Source organism: Rana temporaria, chromosome 7 (genome assembly GCF_905171775.1).
Source record: "Rana temporaria chromosome 7, aRanTem1.1, whole genome shotgun sequence".
Classification (NCBI taxonomy): Eukaryota; Metazoa; Chordata; class Amphibia; order Anura; family Ranidae; genus Rana; species Rana temporaria.
In genome coordinates this window covers 13,648,461-13,663,474 of record NC_053495.1, presented here as the reverse complement: position 1 = coordinate 13,663,474, position 15,014 = coordinate 13,648,461, and the positions used below count along the sequence as shown (strand labels likewise).

Genomic DNA, 15,014 nt, shown 5'->3' with positions numbered 1-15,014 from the left:
CACACACCTCAGGGGGCAAAGCCTGCAGTAATATCTCCCTCCAGTACTTGCTGTATAAAAGAGCAGGTTAGTTAGCACATGACAAAGGGGCAACCCAATAAAATCAATACATTAAAAAGGCCAACTCCACCCCTTACATAAGACAATGCAGGACACTTAAAAGTGAATGTGTATCGGTTTTGTACATGGGTTTCTTTTATTCGCTATAGTAAGTGTAGGGAAACCCTGACAATTAACAATTATTTCTCCTTTGGACTGTTAAATACCATTGTAATTTTATAATTTTTTTACATCTGTTGAAAGCGGTTGTAAATTGCAGAAGTGGTTAAGAAAAAAAAACAAAACAAACACCTGCCAAGCAATGGCATAATGTGCTAGTATGCAACATATACTAGTACATTATAAAATACTCACTTTGGGACGAAGGCCTCCAGCGCTGTGCTGTCACCACTGAGAAGGCTGACATGTTCCCCCGGTCTTCCTTCTTTCGGGTTCACATGCTCTGGCTATGTGATTGGCCTGAGCCGTGATGACGTCACTCATGAGGACATTCAGAGCACATGCGCTAGTGATGTCACTGGCTGCATACAGGGTGATTAGCTCCTAAGCAGTGCACGTTTGAGAGAGATTCATTTTACCTACAGGCAAGCCTTACCTATAGGTAAAAAAATTACCAAGTGGTGAAGACACCACTGGATTTGTGGACTGGTAAGTGTCCTAAAATTAAAAGTGAGCAGCTACAGTATTTGTAGCTGCCGACTTAATTTTTTCTGAAGGAGCCTGGAGCTCCGCTTTAAGGCTCGTTTCACACTAGTGCAATTTCGAGTGCGACTTTACACTCTCTAGCACTCAAGTCACCTAGTAGTGCAGGGACATTTTCAAAGTCCCTGCAACTTTAAGACTCATGGATTTGAACAGGTGTCATTGAAAGCAATGGGCTGCGACTTTGTGTGTCCAAAGTCACGTGATAAGTCACACTAGTGTGAATGGAGCCTTAAATATGCCAGTGGCAGTGTGGTGTTGTCTGTCCGCTCTGGGGGGGGGGGGGGTCTAAAATTGCAGAGATCTAGAGAATGTTCTGTGTACAACACTTACGTTAATACTTCATCCGGGTGTTTTTGCTGAAGCTTTTTTCCTAAGCCGAAGCCAAAGAAACAGACAGCGAACATGGGAGTCACACCGATAATGGGCGCTGCCATTCCTTTGTAGAGACCCTTGACGCCCTGCAACATACAAAAGCAATAAGCACCTTGATGGTTAAAGGGTAGTTGCTTTTAAGGTCTGTTAGCATGAAGAGCACTGAAAAGTTAAACAACTCCTGAATGTGCTAATAAAAGATAAACAGTATAGAGAAGCTAGGATGGAAAATAAATAATAAATCACTCGATTCCCCCTTCACAGTCAGTGTTGATGGGGTTAATTCTTCTTACGGAGCCATTGTTTTCTCTTGATGAATCGAGATCACGATTTTTTAACGATTAATTGTGTCGCTCTACCACAGAAGGTAGAGCCGACCACGCACCCTCTCCTGCCCAATAACTGCACTGAAACCTTGGCACCTGTTCTGTATCTCCCTTGTCCCTGTCCGGCACTCAGTGGGATCTGCGCAAGATATCTGACCTGTGGGAGCTACTGGGAGATAAGCTATCACTTGTAAACGCTTAGATGCTGGACGTCAGTGTTACCAAATATAAATGGTGAGCAGAAGACCTGAGCCAGAGGTGGAGGAACTGAGTTCCCCCTAGTTCCTGCTGAAAAAAAGCCCTGATCCCACTAACCCCAATGTAGGGGGTGTTAGTCCTCTTTCTAAAAATAAATGTAAAGACACGCCAGACACTCTTGCTGACCATTATGTGAAGGGTCACTACTTCAATGACCACCAGTAAGGGGACACCTCCTCCACTGACCACAACATAAGCAGACCATTCACCGAATACCAACGAAGGAGTCATTTCTCCAATGGCCAGGCGCTCCAGAAAAAAAAAAAAAAAAAAAAAAAACACCACACGCACACGCACCTAGCTGCAGTTAGAACTTGCATGCTTGCTTTGGGGTTCAGCACCCAGCCTTCTTTGTAGTTATTAACCAATGAAAGGGAACCTGGCTGAATTTGTTTTCTGGACAATTTATGATCAATACTCTACATTGCTTTGCTTTGTTTACACCTGAGCCATTTTCTGCTTGAAGCTTGTAGCTCCAAAAGGCTCAACGAGCAAAAGCCCATTCATTTCAATGGCCCCTGTTCACATCTAAGGCCGCATTCACACTGTAACGCGGCGTATTTCGGCGTATTTTGCCGCAACAAATTGTGGCGTATTTAACCCGCAATTTGCAGCGACAAAACGGGTCTTTTTTTTTTTGACAACACATTGTTGTCTATGGCCGAACGCCAATGCCGCCTGAAAAAAAGGGTCCGGGACTTTTTTTCAGGCGGCAGGCGTTTCGGCGTGAGATGTAAACCATCTCCATAGACACCAATGTGAAATCTCGCCTCCAGCGGCACGAGCGTCTGGCGTGAAAACGCCTAGATGTGAATGGAAGGCAAGCGTTCTGTGGCCTAAAGCAAAACACATGGAGCTCAAAAAAGCCGATTACAAAGCGTTTTTGGTCCCATTGAAGCCTCATTATAGGCTTACGTGTAGGTACAAGTGGTAGTACGGAGTTTCCTACTACTTTAATGCGCCATATTTATGTTAAATTACCAGAATAGAATTACTGGTAAAACAAACCCGCTCACCTCATTTACAAGTGTTTTTTTAAAGCAGTCGAAGGTTCCGGCGTATATTGTTGGGACCCCTGGTGTTGGTTTTGGTTGGGTTTGAATTCGAACCTGTAAAAAAAAAAAAAGGGGGAAATAAAAGTTATTACAAAAATGTGAAATAAATATTATTAAAACAAACAAAAGGAATCGTACGATTCTTCCTCAGACGACCGCTTTCGTCCGATATTCGGATTGTGTGTACAGGCCATTGGAAAGCCACATAGGGCAGCACAGGAGGATATTTATTTTAGATTGATATTATACTTTATTTATCATAAACTTTTAGCTAAAGCAACTTTTTTTTTTTTGCCATGTCTATGCATTGGGCAACACCTCACAATGGGTCTGATGTGTACAAACAAACACTCAGGTGAACAGAACGTTGCAAATGTATTCCCTCAAAACAATCACTGAAGATTTGCTGCCCGCCATCTCACAGATTCACATCCAAATTGGAAGTCTAGAGATGACCCAGTTACAGGTCTGAGTGCCGCAGAAATGCAGAGATTCCAGAGCAATCATCCTTTTTATCTTAGAAAGGTTTCTATATGCTGACAAGTCTGATAATTCAGCAGCCTTCACCTTTTACCTAGAGAACAGTAAAAGCAGCCACATGTCCTAGAACAGTGATGGCGAACCTTTTTGAGCCCGAGTGCCCAAACCGCGACACAAGAGCAATTTATTTCTTGCAAAGTGCCAACACAGAATTAAACCTTCCAGCGGCTCTGTACAGAGGTTGGGACTTATCTAAATGAGCCCCAAGGGACTAGAAATGGACGATTCTGCCAGATTCGCTCAGACTGCAGGGATTAGGAATGCATTGTGCAACATACACTGACCATTACACTCACCTACCTGACCATTACACTCACCTACCTGACCATTACACTCACCTACCTGACCATAACACTCACTTACCTGACCATTACACTCACTTACCTGACCATTACACTCACCTACCTGACCATTACACTCACCTACCTGACCATAACACTCACTTACCTGACCATAACACTTACCTGACCATTACACTCACTTACCTGACCATTACACTCACTTACCTGACCATAACACTCACTTACCTGACCATAACACTCACTTACCTGACCATAACACTCACTTACCTGACCATTACACTCACTTACCTGACCATAACACTTACCTGACCATTACACTCACTTACCTGACCATTACACTCACTTACCTGACCATTACACTCACTTACCTGACCATTACACTCACTTACCTGACCATAACACTTACCTGACCATTACACTCACTTACCTGACCATAACACTCACTTACCTGACCATTACACTCACTTACCTGACCATTACACTCACTTACCTGACCATTACACTCACTTACCTGACCATTACACTCACTTACCTGACCATTACACTCACTTACCTGACCATTACACTCACTTACCTGACCATTACACTCACTTACCTGACCATTACACTCACTTACCTGACCATTACACTCACTTACCTGACCATTACACTCACTTACCCGACTATTACACTCACCTACCTGACACATGCAATGACACCAATAATGAGGCACAATGTTTTCCAATGACACCAATAATGAGGCACAATGTTCCCTAATGACACCAATAATGAGGCACAATGTTCCCTAATGACACCAATAATGAGGCACAATGACACCAATAATGAGGCAATGACACCAATAATGAGGCAATGACACCAATAATGAGGCACAATGTTCCCTAATGACACCAATAATGAGGCACAATGACACCAATAATGACAAAAAATGGGAGAGCACAATGTTTTCCAATGACACCAATAATGAGGCAATGACACCAATAATGAGGCACAATGACACCAATAATGAGGCACAATGACACCAATAATTAGGTACAATGTTCCCTAATGACACCAATAATGAGGCACAATGACACCAATAATGAGGCAATGACACCAATAATGAGGCAATGACACCAATAATGAGGCACAATGACACCAATGACGACAACAATGATGGGGCACAATGTTTCCTAATGAAACCAATAATGAGGCTGAATAACACCAATGATGACACATGTTTCCCAATGACAGTAATGAGGCTGTTCTTTTTGCACAATTGATTATTTGCTGAGCTAGCACCTGATATCTGAGAGTGGGGCAGGCTTAGGACTAACAAGATAACTGTACCGTACACTGCACATTAACTCCTGTCTCCCAGTGTCTGACCTTGCTCCAGCAGCTCATTATTCCCGCCGAAAGGCTCCTCTGATTCCAGCCGTGTGTGCTCCCAGTCACGTCACCGCTGATTTGTGCGGTGTGGATGAGACAGCTTCTTTGATTGGATCAGAGTGCGTGCGCACACACGCACGCACATCACTCCCGGGAGTTTCTTCTTTGTCACTCCCACTCAGACACGTCATCAATAGCCCTAGAGAACTGTGGGAGTTGTAGTTTGCGGTGCGGTGGGGACAAATGGATTTTAGTGTGTTCTTTTCAATTTTTCATGGCGTGTGGCGTGCCCACCGAAACAGCTTGCCGTGCCAGGAGCGGCACGCGTGCCACGCGTTCGCCATCACTGTCCTAGAAGGTGTAATAAACTCGCATGTCTGCCCCCAGCAGGGCACAAGCCACACTGCAGGGGTCACCTTTGAATCCGTCCTTTGAGGGCCAAGACGCAGGTCAGCTGTTCCTGTCAATTTAGCTGCAAGACCAAAGCTATGGGAAACGCGTAGAAGCGGCTTCACTTAGGCCACAGATATTGAACAGGTTCCGCATACTCGCAATTGCTTCCATCCCCCGCATCCGCAGTTCAGGTGATCATTTTCTGGTGGATCCACCGGTTACTCTCGATCTGTTACTTTCTGGGTTGTACATAAAACTAGAGCTGCACGATTCTGGCTAAAATGAGAATCGCAATTTTTTTTTGCTTAGAAGAGAGATCACGATTCTTAGCTGGATTCAGGTAGGGCGGCTTACTTTTGAGGCGGCGTAGCGTATCGCATATACGCTACGCTGCCGTAAGTCAGAGAGGCAAGTGCTGTATTCACAAAGCACTTGCCTCCTAAGTTACGGCGGCGTAGCGTCAATGGGCCGGCGTAAGCGCGCCTAATTCAGAGGATGAGGGGGGCGTGTTTTATGTAAATTACTTGTGACCCGACGTGATTGACTTTTTTTTTACGAACGGCGCATGCGCCGTCCGTGGACATATCCCAGTGTGCATTGCTCCAAAGTACGCCGCAAGGACGTATTGGTTTCGACGTGAACGTAAATTACGTCCAGCCCCATTCACGAACGACTTATGCAAACAACGTAAATTTTTCAAATTTCAACGCGGGAACGACGGCCATACTTAACATTGACTAGGCCAGCTATTTGTTCGACTAACTTTACGCCGGGAATCGCCTTACGTAAACGGCGTATCTTTACTGCGACGGGCAAGCGTACGTTCGTGAATCGGCGTATCTCGCTGATTTACGCATTCTAGGCGTAAATCAACGTTCACGCCCCTAGCGGCCGGCGGAACTAGACGGCCAAGATACGACGGCGTAGGCCGTCATATCTTAGCTAGGTTTAAGTGTATCTCAGTTTGAGAATACACTTAAACGTACGACGGCGCAGATTCCGAGTTACGACGGCGTATCTACTGATACGCCGGCGTAACTCTTTGTGAATCTAGCTATCTCTCAAGATTCTCGCGATGTAACATCAACTTTCACATAAAAAAAAAAAATTAAAAATTGGGCCAACTTTACGGTATCGCGTTTTTTTTGTTTTTTTTTTTTCAACCACTTGCCGACGGCTGGATGTCTACAGACGTCCTTCGGCTTTGTGGTGGTATATCTCAGGGGTCTCCAAACTTTCTAAGCAAAGGGCCACTTTATTGTCCTTAGACTTTAGGGGGGCCGGACTGTGGCCAGCAGGAGTGGAAATTTTCCTGGTATCAGTGGGAGTAAACATCACCCCATTTGGTATCATTGGGAGGAATAGTCTCCCATTGTTAATGTCAGTGGGAGAAATGGTGCCCCATTGTTAATGTCAATTGTCAGAATTGTGTCTTGTATCAGTGGGAGGAATAGTGCTCCAAGGGCCGGATACAGGCAAACAAAGGGCCACATCTGGCCCCCGGGCCGCAGTTTGGAAACCACTGATATATCTGAATGATGGGTGCAGCTACAGGCATCATTCAGATATTGCAGTTTTCGGCCGGCGATTCCCTACGCCATAAGAACGATCATATCGGCTGTTCTGCCGATTGATCGTTCTTACGGGTGTCGAGAGGGGAGGGACTCACCTGAGGGATCGGTGAGAGGATCCACTGGCCCCGATTCTTGTCCATAGAGATTTCTATGATCGTCGGAGGCTGGGCGCGATGTTATGACATCATGCCCGGCCTCTGCATTCAAAAAGCGGTCATCGTGTTTTTTTGTTTTTTTTTTAGGCTTCCCAGCCTAGAGGCGAAATGTGAGGTCTTATTGACCCCTCCCCCATATCTCACTGTAAAGAGGTCTGATCATGTCATATTCCTATTACAAGGAATGTTTACATTCCCTGTAATAGGGAAAAAAAAAGTGATCACATTTTATTTTTTATTTTTAAACCACTTCCCGACCACCGCATGTACATATACGTCGGCAGAATGGCACGTACAGGCACATTGGCGCACCTGTACGTGCCTGCCTAGACGTGGGTCCGATCGGGACCCCCCCCCCCCCCCCGCTACATGCGGCGGTCGGGTTCCCCCGGGGAGCGATCCGGGACGACGGCACGGCTATTTGTTTATAGCCGCTCCGTCGCGATCGCTCCCCGGAGCTGAAGAACGGGGATAGCCGTATGTAAACATGGCTTCCCCGTGCTTCACTGTGGCGGCTGCATCGATCGAGTCATCCCTTTTATAGGGAGACTCGATCGATGATGTCAGTCCTACAGCCACACCCCCCTACAGTTGTAAACACACACTAAGTGAACACTAACTCCTACAGCGCCCCCTGTGGTTAACTCCCAAACTGCAACTGTCATTTTCACAATAAACAATGCAATTTAAATGCATTTTTTGCTGTGAAAATGACAATGGTCCCAAAAATGTGTCAACATTGTCCGAAGTGTCCGCCATAATGTCGCAGTCACGAAAAAAAATCGCTGATCGCCGCCATTAGTAGTAAAAAAAAAAAATTAATAAAAATGCAATAAAACTATCCCCTATTTTGTAAACGCTATAAATTTTGCACAAACCAACCGATAAACGATTATTGCGATTTTTTTTACCAAAAATAGGTAGAAGAATACGCATCGGCCTAAACTGAGGGGAAAAAAAATGTTATATATGTTTTTTGGTGATATTATAGCAAAAAGTAAAAAATATTGCATTTTTTTCAAAATTGTCGCTCTATTTTTGTTTATAGCGCAAAAAATAAAAACCGCAGAGGTGATCAAATACCACCAAAAGAAAGCTCTATTTATGGGGGGAAAAAAAGACGCCAATTTTGTTTGGGAGCCACGTCGCACGACCGCGCAATTGTCTGTTAAAGCGACGCAGTGCCGAATTGTAAAAACCCCTTGGGTCATGTAGCAGCATATTGGTCCGGTCCTTAAGTGGTTAAAATGTCATAATACTTTTATTTTTTTGTTAAAAAAAAAATAAATAAATAAAAAAAAGGTATTGGTAAAGTGCCTCTGTCCCTGTGAGCTCTAATTCTAGCCCTAGACCTCCTCTATAACTCAAAACATGTAACCAGTAAAACAAATCCAAGCGTCGCCTATGGGGATTTTTTAATTACCGAAGTTTGGCGCCATTCCACGAGCGTGTGCAATTTTAAAGCGTGACATGTTGGGTATCTATTTACTCTGCGCAATTTCATCTTTCACATTATGCAAAAAAATTGGGTTAACTTTACTGTTTTTTTTTTTTATTAAAAGCATGAAACTGTTTTATTCCCCAAAAAAACACGTTTGAAAAATCCCTCCTACGGGACACCCCCCGGCAAAGCCCCTCCTCCTACAGGACACCCCCCGGCAAAGCCCCTCCTCCTACAGGACACCCCCCGGCAAAGCCCCTCCTCCTACAGGACACCCCCCGGCAAAGCCCCTCCTCCTACAGGACACCCCCCGGCAAAGCCCCTCCTCCTACAGGACACCCCCCGGCAAAGCCCCTCCTCCTACAGGACACCCCCCGGCAAAGCCCCTCCTCCTACAGGACACCCTGGCAAAACCCGTCCTCCTACAGGACACCCCCAGCAAAGCCCCTCCTCCTACAGGACACCCCAGCAAAACCCCTCCTCCTACAGGACACCCCAGCAAAACCCCTCCTCCTACAGGACACCCCAGCAAAACCCCTCCTCCTACAGGACACCCCGGCAAAGCCCCTCCTCCTACAGGACACCCCGACAAAACAGGGGCAGCCCTCCTCCCCCACACTACCCCCCCCATTATTACACAGGACCCCCTCTGTATTGCTGCCCATTATTACACAGGACCCCCTCCCCCACACTACTCATTATACACAGGACCCCCCTTCCTCACACTACTCCCCATTATTACACAGGACCCCCCTCCCCCACACTACTCCCCATTATTACACAGGACCCCACACTACTCCCCATTATTACACAGGACTCCCCTCCCTCACACTACTCCCCCATTATACACAGGACCCCCCCTCCCCCACACTACTCCCCATTATTACACAGGACCCCCCCTCCCCCACACTACTCCCCATTATTACACAGGACCCCCCTCCCTCACACTACTCCCCATTATTACACAGGACCCCCCTCCCCCACACTACTCCCCATTATTACACAGGACCCCCCTCCCCCACACTACTCCCCATTATTACACAGGACCCCCCTCCCCCACACTACTCCCCATTATTACACAGGACCCCCCTCCCCCACACTACTCCCCATTATTACACAGGACCCCCCTTCCTCACACTACTCCCCATTATTACACAGGACCCCCCTCCCCCCCACTACTCCCCATTATTACACAGGACCCCCCCTCCCCCACACTACTCCCCATTATTACACAGGACCCCCCTTCCTCACACTACTCCCCATTATTACACAGGACCCCCCCTCCCTCACACTACTCCCCATTATTACACAGGACCCCCCTCCCTCACACTACTCCCCATTATTACACAGGACCCCCCTCCCCCACACTACTCCCCATTATTACACAGGACCCCCCTCCCCCACACTACTCCCCATTATTACACAGGACCCCCCTCCCCCACACTACTCCCCATTATTACACAGGACCACTCCTCCCTCACACTACTCCCCATTATTACACAGGACCCCCCTTCCTCACACTACTCCCCATTATTACACAGGACCCCTCCTCCCTCACACTACTCCCCCATTATTACACAGGACCCCCCTTCCTCACACTACTCCCCATTATTACACAGGACCCCCCTTCCTCACACTACTCCCCATTATTACACAGGACCCCCCTTCCTCACACTACTCCCCATTATTACACAGGACCCCCCTCCCCCACACTACTCCCCATTATTACACAGGACCCCCCTCCCCCACACTACTCCCCATTATTTCACAGGACCCCTCCTCCCTCACACTACTCCCCATTATTACACAGGACCCCTCCTCCCTCACACTACTCCCCATTATTACACAGGACCCCTCCTCCCTCACACTACTCCCCATTATTACACAGGACCCCTCTGTATTGCCCCTCATTATTACACAGGACCCCCCTCCCCCACACTACTCCCCCATTATTTCACAGGACCCCTCCTCCCTCACACTACTCCCCATTATTACACAGGACCCCTCCTCCCTCACACTACTCCCCATTATTACACAGGACCCCCCTCCCTCACACTACTCCCCATTATTTCACAGGACCCCTCCTCCCTCACACTACTCCCCATTATTACACAGGACCCCTCCTCCCTCACACTACTCCCCATTATTACACAGGACCCCACACTACTCCCCATTATTACACAGGACCCCCCTCCCTCACACTACTCCCCATTATTTCACAGGACCCCTCCTCCCTCACACTACTCCCCATTATTACACAGGACCCCTCCTCCCTCACACTACTCCCCATTATTACACAGGACCCCTCTGTATTGCCCCTCATTATTACACAGGACCCCCCTCCCCCACACTACTCCCCCATTATTTCACAGGACCCCCCTCCCTCACACTACTCCCCATTATTTCACAGGACCCCCCTCCCCCACACTACTCCCCATTATTTCACAGGACCCCCCTCCCTCACACTACTCCCCATTATTACACAGGACCCCCCTCCCCCACACTACTCCCCATTATTTCACAGGACCCCCCTCCCTCACACTACTCCCCCATTATTACACAGGACCCCCCTCCCCCACACTACTCCCCATTATTACACAGGACCCCACACTACTCCCCATTATTACACAGGACCCCTCTGTATTGCCCCTCATTATTACACAGGACCCCCCTCCCCCACACTACTCCCCATTATTTCACAGGACCCCCCTCCCTCACACTACTCCCCCATTATTACACAGGACCCCTCTATATTGCCCCCCCATTATTACACAGGACCCCCCTCCCACACTACTCCCCCATTATTACACAGGACCCCCTCTGTATAGCCCCCCATTATTACCCTCCCCCCCGGTGGTCTCACCTTGATGGTGTCCAGGGGATGTCCAGCGAACACCAGGCACACCCCGCCGAACCCTCCGGCGAAGAAGTTCTTCAGCGGGCTGATGGCTTGCGGCGTGTCAGACATGGTGAGACGGAGAGGGGTCGGTGTGCCCGGGAATGACAGCCGTTCTCTCCCCGGACAAGGTTTACCCGGCTGACCTTTACCCTACTTACTACACTACCCCGAACTGACCAATCACCGCACAGGCTGCCACACGGCACTCAACCAATCACCAGCGCCGCCATCAATCATTTCCGCCCTCTTCTTCCGAGTGATTGTCAAATCCACCTATCACCGTACTCATCTCCCCCTAAACCCCGCCTATCTAGAGTAAAACTTCCTTTTTTATCATCACTAGAGTGTAGGTCTCATTTATTCTCAGTGTCCCGCACACAGGAGACATTTTTGTGTAGTCCACAACTGTCCCAGCCCCAGCCATCCATTATATAATATACAGGCTTGTTTCCTGGACAGGTGGAGCTCTGGTGATCACATGACATGGATCTGTGTGCTGATTGGCTGTCTTTATATTTCAATAACCATTCCTTCCACACTGATCAGATTTGGGATCTCCAAATACGGCCCTCCAGCTGTTGCAGAACTACACGTCCCATAAGGCATTGTAAATCTCTGTCATTCACAGACATGACTAGGCATGATGGGAATTGTAGTTCCAAGTCAACTGGAGGGCCATAGTTTGGAAACCCTATTTGATAGTGTGTCCTAGTGAGTGATTCTTACTGTAGGGGGGCGTGGCTGGGCGTGTGACGTCACTGATCGTCATTCCCTATGACAGGAAACAGACGATCAGTGACAGGCTCACCAGGAAGCACGGGGAGAGGTTTGTTTACACTTACCTCTCCCCGTTCTTCAGCTCTGTGACCCAATCGCGGGCGCGGTCACGGAGCTCATGACGCGACCCACGTCTGGGCACTTAACCACTTAACCCCCGGACCATATTGCTGCCCAAAGACCAGAGCACTTTTTGCGATTCGGGACTGCGTCGCTTTAACTGACAATTGCGCGGTCGTGCGACGTGGCTCCCAAACAACATTGGCGTCCTTTTTTTCCCACAAATAGAGCTTTCTTTTGGTGGTATTTGATCACCTCTGCGGTTTTTATTTTTTGCGCTATAAACAAAAATAGAGCGACAATTTTGAAAAAAAAATGAATATTTTTTACTTTTTGCTGTAATAAATATCCCCGAAAAATATATAAAATATATATAAACATTTTTTTTCCTCAGTTTAGGACGATACGTATTCTTCTACATATTTTTTGTAAAAAAAAAAATCGCAATAAGCGTTTATTGATTGGTTTTGCGCAAAAGTTATAGCGTTTACAAAATAGGGGGTATTTTTATGGCATTTTTATTAATATATTTTTTTTTACTAGTAATGGCGGCGATCAGCGATTTTTTTTTCGGTACTGCGACATTATGGCGGACACTTCGGACACTTTTGACACATTTTTGGGACCATTGGCATTTTTATAGCGATCAGTGCTATAAAAATGCATTGGATTACTATAAAAATGCCACTGGCGGGGAAGGGGTTAACACTAGGGGGCGGGGAAGGGGTTAAGTATGTTCCCTGGGTGTGTTCTTACTGTAGGGGGGGTGGCCTCACTAGGGAAAACTCTGATCCTCTGTTCATACATTGTATGAACAGAAGATCAGCATTTCTCCCCCTGACAGGACCGAGAGCTGTGTGTTTACACCCACAGCTCCCGGTCCCCGCTCTGCAACGAGCAATCGCGGGTGCCCAGCGGCGATCGCGCGCGCCGGGCACCTGCACGGGAGTCACGGACGAGCGGGGGGGCGCAAAGAGAGCCAACGTAATATGACGGGCTCTCGCCCAGGAGAGCTGACCTGCCGCCGTAGAATGACGGCGGCTGGTCGGCAAGTAGTTAAAGGGCAACGTACCTGTACGTGATTGTGCCCAGCCGTGCAATTCCGTATATCGGCGTGAGGCGGTCCTTAAGGGGTTAATCACATCCCACCCGGTCTATAGCAAAATGATGACCAGGTGGGCGCTCTCCCATTCTGATGGGATGTCAGATGACGTCCAGCAGAACAAGGCGCTCGTGGGGGGGGGGGGGCTCAGCGTGACGATCGGGAGTGCAGCGTGTCCCACCGACACACCGCATCACCAATCACAGTAAAGAGCCTATCACAGTGAACCTTGGCACCCCAGATGTTTTGCAACTACATGTCCCATGATGCTCAGGCAATCTGCAGTGTAGTTGAGCATCATGGGAAATGTAGTTCCAAAACATCTGGGGTGCCAAGGTTCGCCATCACTGTCCTATCACGTAGGCCCTTTACCATGTGATCAGCTGTGTCCAATCGCAGCTGATCACAGCAATACTAGGAAGTGGAAGTTATCGTCTTTGTTCTTTTCACGCTGACAGGGGGGGGATCTGCGCTGACAATCAGTTTTGTTCCTTTTGGGATAAAGATTTTACATAAATAATAAATAAAAGCTGATTATTATAAGCACCCCCGTCAATGTTAAATGAAGTGCTTTGTTTCATCCCTCTAACTGCTACTTCTGCAGGACAGAATTGACCTTTTGTGAAAACAACTAATTTACTGACTGGATCACCACATCTAAATAAATGAAAGAAAAACTTAAAAAAATAAATAAAACTAATGCAGCCATCACATCTTTGGAAAGCTGCAATATGAGAAATGTTTGCTTTTGGGTTTAATCACTTGCCGACCGCCGCACGAACTTTTACGTTGGCAGAATGGCACGGACAGGCAAATTGGCGTACAGGTACGTCCCTTTAAATTTGCCGCCGTGTGGGCGCGTGCGTGCCCCTGCCGCGAGCTCTGTGTCCGTGCCCGCGGGACCCGCGCACTCGATGTCCGCCGGTGTCCCGCGATCGTGTTTACGGAGCTGCAGAACAGGGGGATGCCTGTGTAAACGAGGCATCTCCTTGTTCTGCCTTGTGACGGGACACTAATCTACTGCTCCCTCTCAACGGGAGCAGTGATCAATGTCGTGTCACAGTAAGCTCCGCCCCCTAACAGTTAGAATCACTCCCTAGGACACACTTAACCCCTTCCTAGCCCCCTAGTGGTTAACCCCTTTCCTGCCAGTTTCATTTACACAGTAACAGTGCATTTTTATAGAACTGATCGCTGTATAAATGACAATGATCCCAAAATAGCGTCAAAAGTGTCCGATGTGTCAGCCATGATGTCGCAGTCACGATAAAAATCGCAGATCGCCGACATTACTAATAAAAAAATATATATAACAAAAATGCCATAAAACGATACCCTATTTTGTAGACGTTATAACTTTTGCACAAACCAATCAATAAACGCTTATTGCGATTTTTTTTTACCAAAAATATGTAGAAGAATACGTATCGGCCTAAACTGAGGGAAAAAATGTTTTCTATATATTTTTTGGGGGATATTTATTACAGCAAAAAGTAAAAAATATATATATATTTTTTTTCAAAATTGTCGCTCTATTTTTGTTTATAGCGCACAAAATAAAAACCGCAGAGGTGATCAAATACCAAAAGAAAGCTCTGTTTGTGGAAAAAAAAGGACGTCAATTTTG

General features: G+C 47.2%; 1 protein-coding gene across 1 annotated transcript in view; it reads right to left on the bottom strand.

Annotated features, from left to right (window-relative positions):
* SLC25A20 (solute carrier family 25 member 20) overlaps nt 1–11,637 on the bottom strand; it is a 38,431-nt gene extending 26,794 nt beyond the window's left edge. The window contains exons 1-3 of the mRNA XM_040358936.1: nt 11,413–11,637; nt 2,738–2,830; nt 1,096–1,223 (exon numbers count right to left, since the gene is read on the bottom strand). Coding sequence (XP_040214870.1) covers nt 1,096–1,223; nt 2,738–2,830; nt 11,413–11,517 — 326 coding nt within the window. The 5' untranslated portion in view covers nt 11,518–11,637. The remainder of the gene's footprint in view (nt 1–1,095; nt 1,224–2,737; nt 2,831–11,412) is intronic.
* Nucleotides 11,638–15,014: the final 3,377 nt, after the last annotated feature.